This window comes from Saccopteryx bilineata, chromosome X, assembly GCF_036850765.1.
Source record: "Saccopteryx bilineata isolate mSacBil1 chromosome X, mSacBil1_pri_phased_curated, whole genome shotgun sequence".
Classification (NCBI taxonomy): domain Eukaryota; kingdom Metazoa; phylum Chordata; class Mammalia; order Chiroptera; family Emballonuridae; genus Saccopteryx; species Saccopteryx bilineata.
The window spans coordinates 96171092-96193833 of record NC_089502.1 but is presented as its reverse complement, the minus strand read 5'-3'; the positions used below and the strand labels follow the sequence as shown (position 1 = coordinate 96193833).

Below are 22742 nucleotides of genomic sequence, written 5' to 3'. Positions count from 1 at the left end.
TGATTTGCTAAAAGGATGGACTGTATGTCAAAGCAAATGAAAGACCTAATAAGCTAAAATATTTATGTCATTGTGTATATGACAATTATAATGTATACTATGATTAATCCTTCAATAAACTATAGTCTATAGTCTATCTTATAGGTGCTAAAGCATGCTGCGGTAACAAACACTATTAAAATAATTATAATCATATCACTTCAACATTTATAATGCTGGGAGATGTAAACATACATGCACCACTCATTACTTAAATAACTTGATCTCTGGTTTTCTAAACAGTAATACTATAAAGTTAAAGGCTAAGAAAAACATTCTATGCTGTTAAGACTTGCTGAATCAGATTTCAATTCTCCTTTCCCAAATAATAACAATGAGGGCAATAATTCTTTAATTTGTAAAAATTACAAACATAAGACATAGTATCAAGCTATCAAAAATAGTAGGATTATTTAGGTATGATTAAAGTTGCAAGGACCTCTCATTATTTTTAATGCAGATGTACCTAATGGATACACAGAATAGCAGCTGAAATTATAAATACGGAAATTATCTTCTTAGTGCTTGGCACAAAAGGAGGGGGGGGATAAAGGTCCCTGTCTTCAAGGAGCACAGAGTTTTAGTTGAGAAAGACATGTTATAAATGTCACAATGCCATATTAAATGGCTAGCACAGATAATAACTGGTTTGAGAAATTTAGGGTAGAAAATACCACATTACATACTATAGGCCTTAGGAAAGACAAGAAAGGGAAGAGTAAGGGATCTGAATATGTGTACATTCATACTGTTTAGATCAGTAATTTCCGATTACTAGCCAGTATATGGCAATGTGGCCAAGCAAACAAAATGGAAAAACAAAATACACATACATATATGTTTTCCATTAAACTAATTAATATCTGTACTATACTGACTTATTTTAAAATACTACTGGCAGAGTAACAACAATAATTTTTTTTAATGTTTTTATTTGCCCAAACACCATGTTGTATTTTTTAACTGAATTTATTGGGGTGTATTAATTAATAAAATCATAAAGGTTTCAGGTATACAATCCTGTAATACATCATCTGTATATTGTATTACAGTATTTCCCCATGAATAAGACGCTTCCATGTATAAGACACACCTTAATTTTGGGGCCTGAAATTTGGGGGGGAGGGTAAATTACATCAAGTTATTGAACTCAAATTTTATTCATCATAAAATTCATACAACTCCTCATCTACGCGAAAAAGTGGGAAATGCAAGTAAAAAATCTACAACCACTGTATAATACGCACCCAGTTTTTAGACCCCAAATTTTTTGAAAAAGAGTGTGTCTTATACATGGGAAAATATGGTATGTGTTTACTACCCCAGTTGAGTCTCCTTTAATCACATTTTAATCCTCATAATTATTCTTTGAAATTTTAATGTAATCTGATTAATGTAATCAAAAAAATCTGAGAACCACTGATGAAGACAGGGAAGATGAAAGAAGGCATTTCAAAATGTTGTTTGAACAGTGTGCACAAAACCTAATGTAAATGTAAGATAATATAGATACAAAAAGTAGAGAGTATTAAAACCAGCCTCAAAATACCCGGACGTTTGTTCTTCTGTCAAGGGGAATGGCATGATGACAGAACTTTATAGGAACACTGAAAGAAAAATAAATCATGGACAATATAAAAGGTGGCTATACTCACTGGTTTGGAACAGGCCAAAACGGGTTAAAATGATAGAAATGGCAAAACAAAAAAAAATACACAAACACACAACAAGCAGGAGAAACAATTAACCAAAAAGCTAATGAAGACTTTGTGATTATAATCCTACAGGTAGGATTATAATTTAATTTTTAAGCCTGATTAAATGGACAGAAAAAAGGTGATATCGTTGGCAAAAATAAAAGCTGATTTGAGGAAAAATATGATGAATGAGGTTTGAAATAGCCTGATTTTGACATGAAGGAAGGACATTAAAATGGGTAAAGAATAGGAGATGTGGTCCTTGGAGTGTAGAAATCTAGATTTGAAATTTATCCATGTGGAAGAGAGGCTATAAGAATACAGGGCATCTATTAAGGGAAAGGTAAAATAAGCCTAAGGAATCACTAATCTTGTATATTAAGCAATATAAAAATGTTGGTGACTGCCTTGGCTAGATAGCTCAGTTGGTTAGAGCATTGTCCAAAAGCACAGAAGTTGCTGGTGCAATCCCCAGTCAGGACACATAAAGGAACAGATCAATGTTCCTGTCTCTTTCTAAAATCAATAAAATAAACACTAAAAAAAGAAAGTCAGTGACAGAGACAAAGAAGTGTCAGAGAGCGTCTGCAAACTTTTTATAAAAGGAATACAAGAGAAGAGGTAATTAACAATGCCAAACAGGGACAAACACCACAAAAGAGAGGAAATGCTTAACAGATCATAGAAAACATGTTCTTTGCTGCTGTTGTTAAATCAAAGCCAAATCTCAGATTTATAGACAAATTTTTCTAACCTCTGGGAGGAGTAAGCAGTAATTCTCAAAACCAATGTTTTCATATTCCACTCTTACAAAGTGAAAGTAAAAAAACCAATGTGGGCCCTGGCAGGTTGGCTCAGTGGTAGAGCATCCGCCTGGCATGTGGATGTCCTGGGGTTGATTCCTGGTCAGGGCACACAGGAGAAGTGCCCATCTGCTTCTCCACCCCTCACCTTCTCGCTTCTTTCTCCTCCTCTCCTGCAGCCATGGCTTGACTGGAGCGAGTTGGCCCCAGGTACTGAGGATGGCTCCGTGGCCTCCGCCTGAGGCGCTAAAAAATGGTTCCAGTTACAATGAAGCAAAGGCCCCAGAAGGGCAGAATATTGCCTTCTAACGGGCATGTCAGGTGGATCTCAGTTGGGGTGCATGTGGGAGTCTGTCTCAGCCTCCTCTCCTCTAATTAAATAGGTAGGTAGATGGATGGATAGATAGATGGATAGATAGAAAGATAGATGGAGAGATGGATGGATGGATGGATGGATGGATGGATGGATGGATGGATGGATGGATGGATGGATGGGTGGATGGGTGGATGGATGGATGGATGGATAGATGATAAATTATAGACAGATAGATAGATAGATCGACAGACAGATAGATAAAACCAATGTGCCCAAACACAGATGCCTCAGTCCAATTGCCAATCGGTTTTATTAGTTTTCTCTAATAAAATGGAACTAGGTGACCCTGAGACAAGTTTTTGTAATTAAAAAGCACTTGGTGAACCTAGGCTCTAGTCCTTGTTCTCATTAGTTACCTGTGTGATTCTCATTGTCCTCCTCTGAACTCACCTTCTGTATCTGTAAACTGATAGGGTAAGGGTAAAGTAGGTGACCTCCCCAGTCCTGCCCAGCACCAGCATTCTATACTTTTGTGATAATAGTCAAATGACCAGTACTGGTATAACAACATTAACACATTACACTTTTCATTATGATATAATCATGCTAAATGAGGAGCCAAGTTGATCTTCAACACAGACATGAATTCAGAGGTTAAGTCAGGGGTCCCCAAACTTTTTACACAGGGGGCCAGTTCACTGTCCCTCAGACTGTTGGAGGGCCAGACTATAAAAAAAATATGAACAAATCCCTGTGCACATTGCACATATCTTATTTTAAAGTAAAAAAACAAAACGGGAACAAATACAATATTTAAAATAAAGAACAAGTAAATTTAAATCAAACTGACCAGTATTTCAATGGGAACTATGCTCCTCTCACTGACCACCAATGAAAGAGGTGCCCCTTCCAGAAGTGCGGCGGGGGCCGAATAAATGGCCTCAGGGGGCCGCATGCGGCCCAAGGGCCATAGTTTGGAGACCCCTGGGTTAAGTAATAAAAAGTCTTAGAAATATTAGGGTCACCAAATCCCAAACTTGCTTAGTGACATTTGAGGTCTTCCTTCAAAGCTTTAAGAATTTCTAAAATATAATTTATTTGGATAAAAAAAAGTGAAGGGATTAAGAACTACAAATTGGTAGTCACAAAATAGTCCTGGGGATGTAAAGCACAGTCTAACGTGATAATCTTGAACCCCAAAACAATTTAAATTGTGATAAGTATCCATTATTTGAGAAGTAAGTAAGTGTACTGTATATCTGGAAAATTTTATCCAAAAAAGTTAAAATGAAAGCATCTCAATGATCTAAATTATAAAATCATCCTGACTGGTGGCACAGTGGACACAGCATCGACCTGGGACTCTGGAGGTCCCAGGTTCAAAACCCCAAGGTTGCGAGTTGAGCTGAAGGTTACTGTCTTAAACAAGGGGTCACTAGCTCGGCTGGAGCCACCCCCATACCCGCCCCATAAAAATGCGTATGAGAAGAAATAAATAAAATAGTAAAAAGTGCCACAACTATGAGTTGCTGCTTCTCATCTCTCTCCCTTCCTATCTTTCTCTCTTGCCAAAAAAAAAAAAAATTATATATATATATATGAAATTAGTTAATCAGTTACTGGGAGGGAAAACTGTGGAATACTGTTCATTGAATTGAAAATTACAACATTACTAAAACAGTAATTTATATGTTTCATTATACATTAATTTTATATGCCTCGAATTTTTTAAAAATATCATACTAAAAGGACATCCATACTATTGTACTGTATGAACTAGTCAGCTTTACCTTAGTTCAAAAGGAAAATACTGTCTGGTACACATTCCTTTTATTTTATACTAAAAGAATTTTTCATATATAAACGTTAACATTAGAGGCAATAACTAGGCAACCCCAACTTTCCAGTACTAGACCTCTTTTCTAATCACTGGGTGTAGCCTCCCACTGCACTATTTCCAAATGCAAATGGTGTTTAATTAATTCACTTACTTAACTGCCACTGTGCTAGGCAAGAAGATACAAAGATGGTAAGATCTAGTTTCTTTCCTAAAGATCTTTAGTGAAAGAGAAAGGCAAAGTTTTGATTTTCAAGCTTTATTCATGAGCAACCCAAATTAGACAGTTTCCCAAGCCTGAAAACAAATATACTTTGCTAAATATAAAAGAAAAACCAAACCATACAAAATAGTAAAATTTAATGTGATTATGTGGCAAACTCCAAGTAAAATATTCCTATAGAAAAAGCTTAAAATTAAAATAAAAAAGGATAATTTCAAAAGAAATCATAAAAATTGAAACTTTTAGAATGGGAAGGTACCTAACAGATCATTTAACCCAGAGCTTATCAATCTCAGCATTATTGATATTTTGGATCAGTTATCTTTTACTGTAGAGGGCTGTCCCACTAGATAACAGTAGCATTCCCCCTAGTGATGATCAAAATGTCTCCAAACATATGAAATGTCCCCTATGAGGCAAAATAGCTCTCTTTAAGAACAAGTGATGTAATATAATCCTTTAATTTAATAGGTTAAAAGGAAACTGAAGCCTCAACATGGTAAACTGTACCATCCATGTTTCCACAAATAGTAGCCTAATCTCTCAGCTCCTAGCATGTTGATCTTTCCACCATGCCATAAAAGCTAAAACCAATTAGGAAACAAATACAATCTATCAGATACACATACATAAGGTATATTTTGGAAAATCACTAAGCACAATTCAGACATTCAAAGCACAGAGAAAAGTTTACAGACTTTCAGAAAACTATTTGTATTACAAGATACTTCTTTCCAACAACTCCAATAATGTATTTCCTTTCTCACAGAAACATTTCATGTAGAACTATGATGAGAGCTATTTATCAAATATGTCCACTCTAAAATATGTACTATCATTAATCAAAATTATAAAAAGCAATGTTACACTGGCTACTGGTAGTCACCAGGCAGAATGAGAAATTCTCTGTTCTCTTAAATTGACATATTAAGAAAATACTACAAATCAGAAGAAATGGCAGTTCAATACTTAAATAAAGAATTACTATCTGATAAGACTTTCAAAAAACCAGTAAGAATTCAAGTCAAATGAAAATCCAGTAAGCAAAATAAGAAATGTCCTGGTAGAACAGATTATGCTGTGAGAAAACCAACATTCAGCTTTCGTTTATTTTCTTAAGTTCCAAAAATCTTTGTTATACATTTAAAAGGGAAAATATAATAATCAGGTTATAAATACAAACTAACATTTTAAATCATAATTCAAATCTCTTAACTGAAATAAACAAAAGCAAAATTTAGGTGTCTGGTAAGTCTTACCTTCCGAGGAAATACCAGGACTGGCCAGAATTAGGATCTGCTTCCAAGGACTTTTGGAGATACTGAATAGCATAGTTTTCCTTGGTGGCTTTATCTCCCAAGAGATCTATAGTGTGATGCATCCAACCTATAGTAAATGATTAAAGATATTTAACTAAAGATTTAACCATTCTTCTATTACTAAGAATATTACCAGGCAGAAAACAAATAAAACTACTCTTTTCAGTCAATTAAGCCAATTAGTTCAGTGAACACATTCCCAAAATTTTGAACTACCAATTCTGGCCATATGAAAGCCTGTTTCTCAAAGGAAGGTACAGTCAAAGCTATGAAGAACTTTTACTCCAGAGAAATTTCAAAAATTTTAAGCACTAACTTAACCCTTACAAAATATAGTTCCTAATTTGGTATCCAAAAAAATTCTAAGATATGAAAAAAAAAATGTAAGACGTTAAATTTATTTCACTGTTGTACATAAAAATTTATGTTACATTTAAGAATCTCCAAAATGGTGTATTAACCAAACATTTATTTCCAAGAAATAAATATAAGGCTATATAATCAATGGTACTCCAGAGTAAAAACCACAGATACCCTAATGTTATTGGCATTGGCCACATATATTCGCAACATACATAAAATAAATACTATAAAGTATTTGACAATTTTAAAAAAAAACCAAGGCTCTAAGAAAAGTATATTCATGTGGTGCAAATAAGAATGACACAAAATGGGTATCACAAATATTTAATAAACTTAGGTACTGCATAATCTCATTTATATGTGGACTGGAAAAAAGTCGAACACATAGAAGCAGAGAATAGAAGGGTGATTACCAAGAAAAGGGAGGTGAGGAAATGGGGAGATGTTTGTGAAAGGTTATAAAGTTGCAGTTATGTAAAATGAATAATATATATGAGAAGCTAATGTATAGCATGGCGACTATACTTAATAATACTATCATGTATACTGAAATTTTGCTAAGAGTAGATTTCAGGTGTTCCCACCACACACAAATACAAATGGTAAGTGAGAAAATGGATATGTTGATTAGTTTGACTGTAGTCATCATTTCACTATGTTCAGGTATATTAAAACATCATGTTGCACACCTTAAAAAACACAATTTTTATTACTTATAAATAAATAAATAGATGGCTATATAAATGATCAAAAGATTGGATCATGGAATAGTATATTCTAAAACTTCAAGACACACAAATAATTTGGTTTAATTTGCTGGAGAATCCCATTTGAATTGTGGATTAATTCAAGTGCATAATTATCAACTCGGTTCACTGTATATACATTACAGTATGTAAATAAATAAGGACACTATTTTTCTGATATTAGTTATAGTTGCTGTGCTACAAAAGATATTTTAGGGAGATTTTTGGAACTATAAATCAATTATACTATTATTTATCTGTTCCTCCCTAATCTCTCCTGCAACTAACTATTAAGAACAGGATTTAGAGTAACAGGCTCTAAAAGGAGCTGCTTAAGCAGCAGGGACAAGCAAGTAAAAAGGATTGATATTTAGAAATAAATTAGATTCAATTAGGGGAAGTATTTTTCCTTTTAAAAACAAGAAAAGTTTACTCATAAACTCTGAAACATGATCAGCCAATGCCAAAGAGGACAGGGGGTTCAGATATAACTAAAACCAAAACTGTTTCAATGCAGTTTTTAAGTTTAAAAGATGTATTCATTTTTGCTATTGATGCCTTCTTCACAGCAGCTAAAATGCATATAAAAACTTAATTATAAGTAGCATGGATTAAAAAAATGAAGTTCATATTCAAATATTGGTTGAATGAGCAAACTATCTATTCTAAAGGCATCACTTTGCACTTAAGAACACAAAACCATTTTTACTGTACCAATCAACCTGTTTATACTTAAAGATACAAATTTACATTACCCTCAAATATTATATATAACCATTAAAAACAAAGTTAAATATCTCTACAATTTTTAAAGGTATGGATAACTCACGTAAAATCCTAACCAGAGAATAAAATTTAAAAAACTTTTATCAAGGTGTTTATTTTGTATAATTAATCATACAATATGTATTAATATCATGAAGTGATAAAAATCTAAACTTAAATAATTTTGAAATTACATTAAGAATTAGTCACAGTAAAATATTCATATGACTATGTTGAATAAAAATTAAGAATAAATTATTTGTCATACCAAAAATAAGTAACAAAAAGCTTCAAAAAAAAGAGGGGAGGGGAAAGGAGGAGAGGTGGAGAGGAGGGGAGGGAAGGAGGAGAGGAGGGAAGGGAAGGGTAGGAGGAGGGAAGAGGAGGAGGAGGGAAGGGGAGGGAAGGGGAGGGGAGGGAAGGGAAGGAGGAGGGAAGGGGAGGGGAGGGAAGGGAAGGAGGAGGGAAGGGGAGGGGAGGGGGAGGGAAGGGAAGGAGGAGGGAATGGCAGGGAAGGAGAGGGGAGGGAAGGGGAAGAGAAGGGAGGGGAGGGGGTAGGAAGGGGGAGGGAAGGGAAGGAGGAGGGAAGGGCAGGGAAGAGGAGGGGAGGGGGAGGGAAAGGGGAGGGAAGGGAAGGGGGAGGGAAGGGAAGGAGGAGGGAAGGGCAAGGAAGGAGAGGGGAGGGAAGGGGAGGAGAAGGGAGGGAAGGGAAGGGGAGGAGAAGGGAGGGGAGGGAAGGGAAGGGGAGGGGAGGGGGAGGGGGAGAGGGGAGGGGAAGGGAGGGGTAGGGGAAGGGAGGGGAAGGGAGGGGTAGGGGAAGGGAGGGGAGGGGTGGGGAGGGGAGGGAGGGGGAGGGGGAGGGGAGGGGAGGAGGTGGGAGGGAGGGAGGGAACAACCCACACAAAGTACCAAATAAAAACAAGAAACATGAGCCAATAACTACGCAACAAAATTAAATGTTGGAGTATTCCATCACCATCTTCTGGGTAACAGAGACACATTACATCCAAATGACAACATTCCTTCATTTTCAACATTAGAATAGTACTTCATGTGTATAGAAAAGAGTATTAGGTATTCCACAAAAGTTAGATATGAAGTTTTAGTTAACATTACTAATAGAGCTATGAAAGCAAGTTCACCAACCACAAGTGGCTTTCAGCAAATTGCTTAATTTTGCTGAGTGCTAAGCATATCTGGCATAAGGAAAATATTCTGCCTGACCTGTGGTGGCTCAGTGGAGAGAGCATCGACCTGGAATGCTGAGGTTGCGGATTCAAACGGGGCTTGCCCAGGTGAGGCACATACAAGAAGTAACTACTTCGAGTTGATGCTTCCCTCTCCTCCCGTCCCTCCCTCTCTCTCTCTCTCTCTCTCTCTTCTCTAAAAAAAAAGTCAGTAAATAAAATTAAAAAAAGAAGAAAGCCCATGTTTAAGTACTAAAGAATAAGTTAGAGAATTTAAAAGGAATAGCTGCACTAATGAATTGAGATGAACTGTGAAATGTACAAGGCTTTAACAAAGGGTAAAAATGTTAGGTTCAGATTAATTCTATCAACTCTGGGCAAAGGACGGAAAAGTAGAAGAATACATGAGCTACATATTTACCATCCCTGATGTGTAAAAAAGAAAGAGAAGTACTTATAATACAATAACTGTATACTAATACATACCTAACTGTTGTAAGACAGTTGCTTTTACTTGTGCAGAAAGGTTTTCAATCTGCAAAAGTTGTTCATAAGCTTCCTTTGCAGAATGATACTTCCTCTAAAAAACAAAAAAAGAAAGATTTAAAGAAAAATAAAATACCTCTAAAGAACTATATAAGATTTACATAATACTAATATTTAAAGCATATTTTTATTTATGCATTCATCGGTTAACTCTTATATGTGCCCTGAACAGGGACTGAACACACAGTCTTGGTAGCATCAGGACAACACTCTAACCAACAGAGCTCCCTGGCCAGGGCTTTAGCATATTTTTAAACCAACTCCATTACTGCATGTTCCTTCAACACCAGACAGTTGTGATTAATAAATCATGTTTCCGAGTACCTAATTATCAGTAAAACATTCAATATAAAGTAGTACTAAAAAATGACTTAAGAATTTCCCAAACTTCAAGAGTGAGATTTCACATTTCTATCGTCTTTTGTTGCTTTCCTGTGACCGGTCAAAAGTGCACCATGACTCTACGGACACGCTGTATTAGTTAAAAAAACAAACTTGAAAAACTAATTGATCATTGAAAAATATGAAGTTGGATTTCTACTTTATACCATAAACAAAAAACTTGCAACTGCATAAAAAAAGTTCAGTAATTTTAAGTACTGTAGGAATGTGAATAAAAACAACAAAAAAAACACATTTATTCCCTGTTGGAAGATAATTTACTCATAAAATTATATCTGCAAATTGTGAGGACGCTTGGTAATGGGGGAAGGTCACGTGAGGAACCAGGTCCGGGAACTTTGGCTGGAAACACTCACACCCATGCGCACCAAAAGAAACTTCCCAGGAGCCCTTTGAAAAAGAACAGCTGTCTGTCAGCCAATGAAATTTCGCCATGTCATATAAAGCCGACCACCTTACTGATGCTATAAATTACTCCCGGGCGGGAGAACACATGCGACTTCTCTTGCTGACTTCCCTGGCCCATTTTGCGGACTAGAGAACCTCGCTGGGAAGCGCCCTACTAAATAAAGCTTTTGCTATTCCACATTTGGTAAATATGCCCTTCTTTCTTCCTCGGCAGGGAAAATACTTAACATTTGGTGCAGAAACCCGGGAAGAGCTTGAAGTCCACAAGGGACCGCTTCTCTCCATTTACCTACCAAGGAAGAACCAGGATCTCTGACCCCCCACACACTTTGGCAAGTGGTGCGGTAAGTCCCCTGCCTCCAGCCTCCCCTCAGTTCTTCCAGCTGAGACTCCCTGTCCATAATTGCGGCTGCATCAGGGACCTATTATCCATCCCGACTGCGTGTGTGCCCATGGAAATGTCCAGGACACACCCCCCTACCTAATCATCCGGTGGCCAGAGCTTGAGATGCAGGATGCCAATTCTCATCTCTGATCACTCTTGAGGGCTGAGGGTGGCCATAGAGGCACAGGAATCTAAACCTGACTCAAAAACACTTCTGGAGTGCCTTATCAAGAATCTCTCCCTCCCTAAAGAAGAAGAAACTGATCTTCTTTTCCGATGTGGCCAGGCCACAGAATCCACTGGATAATTCAATGGTAGTCAACCTGGTCCCTATAGTGGGCATTCCAGCTTTCATGGTGGGTGGTAACGGAGCAACCAAAGTATAAATAAAAAGATAGTAATTATTATTATATGCTTTAACTTGCTGTAACTCTGCTTTATAAATTTTATAAAGTAAAGTTACTTCCCTACTTTATAAATCATCATTACTGTGGAACTGGTGGGCAGTTAGAAAATTTTACTACTAACAGAGATACAAAAGTGGGCAGTAGGTATAAAAAGGTTGAATACCCCTGGGATAATCGAACCAGATGGCCTCCTGAAGGGACTTTCAATTTTAACACCCTCACCAATATAACTATTGCCAAAGAACTGGGAAATGGTTGGACATCCCTTACATTCAGAGCTTCTAGTATTTGCGCTCCCATCCTGATCTCTGTGCTGCCTGTTCTACGGTGCAAGCCCTTTTTAGCCAGAGAAACCTCAGCTAAACCCTCCACTCCTCATCATTCGTACTTCACTGACACCCAACTCTCTCCACCTCCTGCCCGACCCCTGGGGGCACCCCCCCCCCTCGGGACCCCTCTCTGGTCCCTCTGCAGACCTCTTCCGCTTGGGTCTCTTCCCTCCAGGAAGCCCCCTCCCCTGCCGGCCAGGAGCCCCTGCATTCTCCGCTGTGTTCTTAATCCCCTCCCCCGTCAGGCCATCCTACACTGGCCATTGATCTTTACGCGCGGGTTTGCACGGCTCCTGACAACCACGGCCCAGCCCCGGTCTTCTTGCAGGAAGGCCTGGACCTGTCCTGCCTCTGGCTTCGGTGTTTTCAGCTAGATCTGGGTGCTGGGCTCCCCAGTACCCACCCCTCTTATTCTCAACCCCCAAACCCTTATCCGAGACCTGATGAACATGGCATTTAAGGTTTTTAATGGTCGGGAGGAAAAGGCTGTTTGCCAGGCTCACATGCAACAGAAGGTAACGCTCCAAACCCAGACTCTTGTGGCAGCCCTGAGGCTGGCAGAGGAACAGGGCCAAGGCATAGAAGGTGCCCAACCTAAGTCTGGGCTGCAAAAAGGAACCCCACCAAGAGCTTGCTTTAAATGTGGCAGGGAGGGTCACTGGAACTGGAAGTGCCCCTGTCCGAGGCCGCCCACTAAGCCCTGCCCTGACTGCAAGCAGCCCGGTCACTAGTGGAGCGAATGCCCCTTTGGGCAACAGGCTCTTCCTTGATGCCTCCACATGGAGGACAAGCCACCCAAATGGGAGGTCAAGCCAGCCAGGCAGGCCCATTACTAGAACTCCTCGACCTCATAGACAACTGAAGCAGCCTGACTCAAAGACCTCCCCATCACACTCATCAAGCCCAGGGTAATACTGCAGGTAGTGGCTAAGTCCATCTCATTTCTTGTGTACACGGGGGTTATCTTCTCTGTTCTGCCATCACACTCTGGACCTTTAGTTCCCTCACAGGTTTCAGATATGGGGGTGGATGGGACCCCTTCTTTTCCCCTTCGCACGCCACTTCTGACATGCAGTTTGGACGGAATCCATTTTTCGTGCTCCTTCTTAGTTATGCCATCATGCCCTGTACCCCCCTTCTGGGTCAGGACACTCTACAAAAACTTGGAGCCACTATCCAACTGATAACATCCCCAACAGCATCTTCCCACCTACTCCTACCACTCCTGGCTGAAGGCAATCACACTACCACAGATTATCCTAACCCGAGCGACTCCCTCTCCTTTAAAGGATCCAGATCTAATACTCTTTGTGGATGGGAGTTCTGTACAGGGACCCAACGGACAACGATGATGGGCGACTTACGTGGTGGTCACCACCTCCTCCACCCTAGAAACCCAACAGCTGCCAGAGGCACCACCTCCCAGAAAGCAGAGCTAATTGCCCTCACACGGGCACTCATTCTAGCCCAGAGAAAACACATAACCATATATACTGAATCTAAATATGCTTTTCTTATCACCCATAGCCACTCTGCCCTCTGGGCGAAAAGGAGCTTCCTCACTACCAGGGCCTCCCCCATAATCAATGCTACCCTCATTTCTAAACTTTTGGCATTACAGGTTCCCACTAAAGTGGCTGTGGTAAAAGTAGGTGCCATCAAACCTCTCAGGACCAGGTGGCCTTGGGAAATGCTGCGGCCGACACGGCGGCTGGAAACCTCACCCTGGGAATCTCCTCCACTTCTCTCATGTTTCTCTCCACGTACTTGAAACCTTATTACACTCCTGAGGAATTACAGACCCTCCTTAAAAAGGGTGGAGACGTATGCAACCAGGGATGGATATTTCTCAGAGATAGAATTGCCTTACCAAAAGGACAGGCTGATACTCTCCTTTCTGATACTCACTGTTCCTTACACATAGGGCCAAAAGCTCTCTATCGGTTCTTGCAACCACTCCTTTTCTTCCCAGGCCTTCAGCAGACTATTGAAAAATACACACAGCATGCATTATCTGTTCCTAAGTCTCTACACAAGGGGAACTTCGCCCTTGCTTCCCTACTCATCAACTGAGGGGCACTTATCTGGCTGGTCAAGATTGGCAATTTGACTTCACTCATATGCCCTCTCACAAAAAAAAATACTCCAATATCTCTTAACTTTTGTTGATACCTTTCCAGGGTGGATAGAAGCCTTTCCCACCTCTCAAGAGACAGCAGACACCGTTGCCTCCATTTTCGTTGAAAACATCAATGTCCTCAACCATCTACAAGAGAAACTGAGCAAGAATCTCTCCTCTTACAACCCGCTTAACTCCTGGTGGCAGCCACCCATCTTCACCTGGGCTGCCCCTATCCTAGGTCCTCTTCTAATTATCAGCATATTACTCCTATTTGCTCCTCTTTTTAAAATTCTTACAGGGCGGCATTCACAAGGTTTCTTGAGTCACGGTAAAACAGTTGCTCCTACACCCATATACATGATCCTTTCAGATCCACCACCTTCCAATCTCCCTTCCCCAAGATGCTCCTAACCAGCAGGAAGTAGCCAAACAAATAGAGGTGCCCCTATCTAACATAAAAGGTCGAAATGTGAGGTCGGTTGGCAATGGGGAAAGGTCACCTGAGGAATCAGGTCCAGGAACTTTGGCTGGAACCGCCCACAATCATGCGCTGACAAAAGAAACTGCCCGGAGTCCTTTGAAAAAGAATGCCTATCAGCCAATGAAATTTCGCCACGTTATATCAAGCCGACCACCTTACCAATGCTATAACCCCCCCCCCCACACACACACACACACGGGAGAATCTGCGTGACTTCACTGGCCCACTTTGTGGACCAGAGAACCTCGTCTGGGAAGCACTTTACTAAATAAAGCTTTTGCTATTCCACACTTGGTAAATACACCCTTCTTTCTTCCTTGGCGGGAAAAATACCTTACACAAATATGCTGCAATCTAATAATCTAACTCTTGGGATATATATGCCAAAGAAACCTGCCCATACCTAATGTTCTAAATAACACTGTTTATAGTATTAGGGAGTTGAACAACCTAGGTCTATGTCACATTAGGTGAATAGAAATATAACTGATGCTTACAGAAGAATATTAAGTAGCAATTATAAATTGTGTCTAAAAAAAGTAACACAGGGAGGAAGAAAGATGGTGACTGAGAATAGGGATGTTCCAACTGCCACCTAACAGGACCAAATTGAATTACAACTTAATTTAAGAACAATCATCTTCAAAAACCAACTTTGGGCTAAACTAAGAGGGGGCTATAACCAAGGATACTGAAGAAGTCACACCGAGACTGGTAGGAAAGGCAGAGAACCGGAAAGGGCTGCCCCACTCCCAGGAGTGAACAGTAGCCTGGAGGGATTCACGGTGTGGTGGGTTGCCCTGAAAGGTGTGGTTCCTCAGCCCCAGGACTGGAGCCCCAGCCTAGAGCCCCAGAACCTAGAAGAGGCACCCAGACAGCATTTAGCTGAGAAAAGAGCCGGGTTTCTTTCCACAAGATAAGAGACACAGCTCTAGTATGCAGATTCCATTTTAAAGGGCCCGCGCAGAAAACCTCCTTCACAGCCACTTACTCAGGGCTCTGGAGGGGGAGAGCTGAGAGGACTGGAGTTGTATGAGGAGAGTGTAAAGTTGGAGGCCCAGGGAGAGACACCATGAGGGAGAAACACTGTGGGGGACAGACACAGGAACCCCTGTGCTGAGTCAATCTCCAGTACTGCAGTCGCCATCGCTTTTGGGTGGAGTAATCCCCTCTGAGTGGCATCAGCCTGGGGAAAAGCAGATGTTCCACCCTTGGGAGTCTATCCTATACCAGGGATGACGACGGGTCGTTCTGAGAGGCCAGGAAGTAGGGGGCGCGTCAGTGACTCAGTTTTCTGGTGTTGAGAACAGAGCTCCCCACACACACTCCCCCGAGTCTATGACTGGTGCTTCCATCTCACCAAAGACTCAGCTAAAACTGTCCAGAGAGGGGGCAGACCACAACTCTGGGTCTCAGAGGCCACACCCACCGGACTTCTGGGGACACATCCTACTAAGGTCTGTGGAAAAAGTCTGGACAGAATGACAACTGGGGACAAAGAGCAAAGCCACATCCACCACCCTTCCTAATCGCTAAATTGCTATAGGGCCTAGCAGAGCTTATTTTGAGCAGCTGAGCCCAACAAACAGCCAGGAGGCAGGCTGCAGGAGATAAGAATCAGGTAAACATGGTTGATTGAGTGGCCCATCCCGCTGATCCAATATGGGTAAGCCAGCCTAGGAGTGCAGCTTGGTATTTCCATGTAAACGTGGGCCCAGCAGAGGTAACCAAAAACTGAATTGCTTGCAGCTCCAAGAAGGATGCTGAGGTTCAGTCACATGCAGTGTCTCTCACTGGTCTTCGCTGGGTTTCTCCTTGGGAGGCCCAGGGCTGGCACATGCAGGAGCCAACTGCGGAAAGTATCAGTTCAGAACCTAACAACCCTTCCTAGAGTGGAATCCTAAGAAAAAGCGCCTAACACCAGGCACAGCTGAGGTGAGTTCCATTCTCTGTGATCAGCACCAGCAAAGCAGCTCTTGTGCATTGGATAGGGTGGAGCTTCAGTCAGCCGACCTGGGTGCTGGATAATCCGTCCTGCTAAGGCTAGATTCCACAGGGGGAGGGGAAGAGAGGCTTGGAGCATGCACACTTAAAGTATGGATCACTGTGATTCTATTGTTGGATCTGGTAGAGAGGCTTAGACACCTTCGGGAGGGGCACAGTCAGCACAGGCAAGTATTCTCTCAGTCTTCCTCCCTAAACCAAGGTCTTGACAGCTGAAAGAACTTCTACAGAGAAGACAAATAAAATTTAAGTATCCAGCAGAGGCTGAGGGACTAAGCTCTGAAGTAGGGGCCACATTCCCTGTACTGAACTCCTGAAGAAGGGGGTCCCACAAAGTATTCACAAAAGCTGCCCTAACCCATCAAGTGTGTAAACTGTAGAGGGGTTGGTTGGGAGAGGGCAATCTGAGCCTACACTACAGTCATACTACCGAAGACTCTATGGGAAGATCAAGTAGCAACAAAAGGAGGAGAGGAGGAGAAGCTGAAAAGTAAAAACAAATCTTACAGAGCTTGGAACATTTAAGGAGCTGTTGTCATCTCTAAGCAGGGAGAAGCTGATCCTAATACAAAGACTTGCACCTCCCACACTACCCACACACAGAAAAACCAGACACAAACAGCAAAAAGTGCTGCAGCTGCAGACTGGTAGCCCACAGTTGGTTACAAAACCAATTGACACCAACCCAATTAGAACTAGCGCCAACACAACTGATAGTGAGTGTCACACAGCACGAACCCTAGAATCAGCTATCTACACAAGCAGCACACCTAAAAGTGGAGTCTAGCAGTCACCAAACACTGTGGAGAATAAATATGCCCAGAAGGACAGACATAGCACACTGTATAATACACATAATCAAGGTTGACCCTTAGAGCCAGCCTGCCGGAAAGGATAAATGTACCCACAAAAAAACCAACTGCATCTAATACTCACATACAACAAGAGGGAAAATAGTACCCTTAAAAAGCATTCCTAGAACAAAGAAAAGAACTGGCCTAGAGGACAGTAACACCGAGCCCATCTTCTTCATAAAGACCACACAAAAATTTCAAAGTCAGACAGCGCTACCTAATACACAAAGTGAGCAGAGAAATGCCACCCAAATGAATCAACAAGAGAAATCCCCAGAAAAAGAACTGAATGAGATGGACAAATTTTATTTGTCCCCTCTGTAGAAGTTCTTTCAGGTTTAGGAAAGAAATAACCAAAATAGCAGAAGCAGTTTAAAATGATAATTTTGAGGAAGTTCAAGGATCTTAGAGCAACAATGGATGGACATAACAAGCACCTAAATAAAAAGATAGCAAGCATTGATAGCAATGTCAAAAAGGACATTGAAATCATAAAAAAACCAATCAGAAATGACAAATACAATATCAGCAATGAAGATTGCACTAGAAGAAATTAAGAGTAGGCTGGATGAAGCAGAAGAATAAATCAGCGATTTAGAGGACAAGAAAAATGAAAGCACAGAAGTCCGAGGAAACTTTAAGAAAGCTCTGTGGAAACGAGAAACAACATTCACATCACAGAGATTCCGGAAGGAGAACAGAACGAACAAGGAATAGAGAAATTTTTGGAGAAATCCTACCAGAAAATTTCCCTGAAATAATTAAAGTAACACAAGTTCAAGAAGCACAGAGAGTTCCATTAAAGAGGAAGTCAAGGAGGCCTACAGTAAGACACATCATAATTAAAGTGCCAAAGTTAAGAGACAAAGAAAGAATACTAAAAGCTGCAAGAGAAAAGCAGTTAATTACCTACAGAGGAGCCCCCATAAGGATGACATCCAACTTCTCAACATAAACAATTGGGGCCAGAATGGATTGGCAAGAAATATTCAAAATGATGCGAAGCAAGAACCTACAACCAAGGCTTCTCTTTCCAGCAAGGCAATCATTTAAAATTGAGGGAGAAATAAAAAGATTCCGAGACACACACACACACACACACACAAAAACCCCTCAAGGAATTCATTACAACCAAACCAGTACTACAAGAAATGTTAAATGGCATGCTGTAAAAAGAGAAAATGAAAAAAATTTCTAGAAAAAGAGAATTGTAGATTTAAAGAATACAATGGCAAAAAACAATTACAAATTAATAATAACCTTAAATGTAAACAGATTAACATGTTCCAATCAAAAGACATACAGTAGCTAAATGGATAGGAAAACAGGACCCATACATATGCTGTCTACAAGAGTCACACCTCAGAACAAAAGTTACACATAGATTGAAAGTGAAGAAATGGAAAGAAGTATTTCACGCAAACGGAAATGAAAAAGAAGCTGGGTTAGCAATACTTGTATCTGACAAATTGTCCTTTAAAACAAAGACTACAGTAAGGGATAAAGAAGGTCACTACATAATGATAACGAGAGCAATTCAACAGGAGAATATAACCATTGTAAATATTTATGTGTCTTATATAGGAGCACCTAAATATATAAAGCAGATTCTGATGGACACAAAGGGCGAGATCAACAGCAATACTATAACAGTAGGGGACTTTAATACCCCACTAACATCAATGGATAGATCCCCCAGATAGAAAATTAACAAAGAAACAGTGGCCTTAAATGACACACTAGATCAACTGGATTTAATTGATATCTTCAGAACAATTCACCCCAGAGTAGCAAAATATACATTCTTTTCAAGAGCTCATGGTACATTCTCTAGGATAGACCAAATGTTAGGACACAAAACAAGTCTCAATAAATTTAAGAAGATTGAAACCATATCAAGTACCTCTGATCACAATGGCATGAAACTAGAAATCAACTAAAATAGAAAATACTGAAAAACATTCAAACACTAAGAGCAGCAGTTCTCAACCTGTGGGTCGTGACCCACAGGTTGAGAACCGCTGACTTAGAGGCTAAATAGCATGGTATTAAATAATGGATTGAGAACAAAAACAAGGAAAATATACACAATTTCCTTTTTAAAAAAATGAAAATGAACATACAACTCAAAATTTATGGGACACAGCAAAAACGGTCCTAGAGGAAGTTCACAGCATTACTGGCATATCTTCAGAAGCAAGAAAAAGATCAAATAAACAACCCTGCATATAAAAGAACTAGAAAAAGAACAACAAATAAAAACCAGAGGAAGTAGAAGGAATAAAATAATAAAGATCACAGTGGAAATAAATGACATAGAGGCTAAAAAACTATATAGAAGATCAACAAAACCAAGAGCTGGTTTTGAGAAAAGGCAAACAAGATTGATGAACTTTTAACCAGATTCATCAAAAAAAAAAAAAAAAAAAAAAAAAGGACTCAAATAAATAAAATTAGAAGTGAAAGCGGAGAAATAACAATTGACACCACAGAAATACAAAGGATTGTAAGACAACAGTATAAAGATCTGTATGCCAGAAAATTGGACAACCTAGGTGAAATGGGTCAATTCTTGGAAACATATAATCTTCCAAAACTCAATCTGGAAGAATCAGAACACCTAAACAGATTTTTACAACATATGAAATTGAAACAGTTATCAAAAAACTACCAGCAAACAAAAGTCCAGGACCAGATGGCTTCACAGGCGATTTTTACCAAATATTCAAAGAAGAACTAACACCTATCCTACTCAAGCTATTTTAAAAAATGCAAGAGGAGGAAATACTTCCAAGCTCCTATTATAAGGAAAGCATAATCCTCATTCCAAAACCAGGCAAAGACACTACAAAGAAAGAAAACGATAGGCCAATATACTTGATGAACTTAGATGCTAAAATTCTCAACAAAATATTAGCAAACTAGATTCAGCAATACATGAAAAAAATAAAACATCATGATCAAGTGTGATATATTTTGGGGAGAAAAGGCTGGTACAATATCTGGAAATCAATGTGATTCGTCACATGTACAAAAGGAAGAATAAAAATCACATGATAATATCAATAGATGCAGAAAAAGCACTTAATAAAATCCAGCACCCATTCATGATCAAAACTCTTAGCAAAATCGGGATACAGGGAACATACGTCAACATGATAAAGACCATCTATGACAAACCCATGGTCAACATCATACTGAATGGGTAAAAATTAAAAGTAATCCTCTTAAGATCAGGAACAAGGCAAGGTGCCCCCTTTCACCACTCTTATTCAACATAGTTCTGGAAGTCCTAGCCACAGCAATCAGACATGAAGAAGAAATAAAAGGCATCGAAATTGGAAAAGAAGAAGTAAAACAATCATTATTTGCTGATGACATGATAATGTACATAGATAACCCTAAAGTCTCAAAAAATGAATTCGGCAATGTGGCAGGATATAAAATTAATGATCAGAAATCAGTGGCATTTTTATACACCAACAATAACCGGTCTGAAAGAGAAATTAAGGAAACAATCCTGTTCACTATTGGAACAAAAATCAAGTACCTAGGAGTAAATTTAACCAAGGAGGTAAAGGACTTCTACTTGGAAAATTATAAAACATTGATAAAAGAAATCAAGGAAGATACAAACAACAGGAAGGAAATACTGTGTTCATTGATAGGAAGAATAAACATCATTAAAATGTCTATATTACCCAAAGCAATCTATAAATTCAATGCAATTCCTATTAAAATACCAAAGGCATACTTCAAAGATAAAGAACAAACATTCCCAAAATTTATATTAAACTAAAAAAGAACACAAATAGCCTTAGCAATCTTTAAAATGAAGAATAAAGTGGGTGGTATCACACTTCCTGATACAAAGTTATACTACAAGGCAATTTATTCAAAACAGCTTGTTACTGGCATAAGAACAGGCAAACAGATCAATGGAACAGAACTGAGAACCCAGAAATAAACCCACGCCTTTATGGTCAATTAATATTTGAAAGTAGGTAAGAACATACAATGGATTAAAGATAGTCTCTTTAATAAATGGTGTTGGGAAAATTGGACAGCTACATGAAAAAAAATGAAATTAGACTACCAACTTACAGCATTCACAAAAATAAACTCAAAATGGATAAAAGACTTAAATGTAAGTTGTGAAACATAAACATCTTGTAAGAAAACATAGATAGTAAACTCTCCGATATCTCTCATAGTAACATTTTTGCTGTTTTATCTTCATGGGCAAGTGAAATAAAGGACAGGATGAACAAATGGGACTTTATTAAACTAAAAAGCTTTTGTACAGCAAAAGATACCATGAACAAAATAGAAAGACAATCCACACAATAGGAGAATATATTCCCCAATATGTCTGATGAGGGGTGAATAACCAAAATTTATAAAGAACTTCTAAACCTCAACACCAGGAATGTAAACAAATCAATTAAAAAATGGTCAAAAGGGCCTGACCTGGTGGTTGCACAGTGGATAGGGCGTTGGACCGGGATGTGGAGGACCCAGGTTCGAGACCCTGAGGTCACCAGCCTGAGTGCAGGCTCATCTGGTATGAGCAAAGCTCACCAGCTTGGACCCAAGGTTGCTGGCTTGAGCAAGGGGTTACTCGGTCTGCTGTAGCCCTAAGGTCAAGGCACATATGAGTAAGCAATCAATGAACAACTAAAGCGCCACAATGAAAAATTGATGCTTCTCTTGTCCATGTCCCTGAGTCTCATTTTTATGTCCCACCTATGTATGGAATCATATAGAGTGTGGTGGTTACTGGGGTGCGGGGAAGAGGGGAAAGTGGAGATAGGGAAGGGTGGGGGAGGATGGGAAGGGCACACACACACAAAAACAACAGATAGAAGGTGATGGAAGACAATTTGACTTTGGGTGATGGGTATGCAGCATAATCAAATGTCAAAATAACCTGGAGATGTTTTCTTTGAACCTATGTACCCTGATTGATCAATGTCACCCCATTAAAATAATAAAAAAATTTTAAAAAGGGAATGAATTCTAAAGAAAAATTGATGCTTCTCATCTCTCTCCATTCCTGTCTGTATGCCCTATCTATCCTTTTCTCTCTCTCTGTCAAAAAAAAAAAAAAGGCAAAGGAACTGAACAGGCACTTCTCCAAAGACAACATACAGATAGCCAATAGACATATGAAAAAATGTTCAACATCACTAATCATAAGAGAAATTCAAATTAAACCCACAAATGAGATACCACCTCACACCTCTCACAATGGCGCTCATTAACAAAACAACACATAATAAGTGTTGGCCAGGGTGTTGAGTGAAGGGAACCCTTTCTGCACTGCAGGTGAGAATGCAGACTTGTGCAGCCGCTGTGAAGAACTGTATGGTGTTTCCTCAAAAAATTAAAAATGGAACTGCATTTTGACCCAGCTATCCCACTTTTAGGAATATATCCTAAGAATACCAAATCACTGATTCAAAATAAGATATGCACCCCCATGTTTATTGCAGCATTATTTACCATA

The 22742-nt window shown here is 39.5% G+C and overlaps 1 protein-coding gene across 3 annotated transcripts in view; it reads right to left on the bottom strand.

Moving 5' to 3' along the window:
• KDM6A (lysine demethylase 6A) overlaps positions 1-22742 on the bottom strand; it is a 250028-nt gene that overhangs the window by 55596 nt on the left and 171690 nt on the right. For all 3 annotated transcript variants that reach the window (XM_066250321.1, XM_066250322.1, XM_066250323.1), the window contains exons 9-10: positions 9782-9875; positions 6175-6301 (exon numbers count right to left, since the gene is read on the bottom strand). In XM_066250321.1, coding sequence (XP_066106418.1) covers positions 6175-6301; positions 9782-9875 — 221 coding nt within the window. The remainder of the gene's footprint in view (positions 1-6174; positions 6302-9781; positions 9876-22742) is intronic.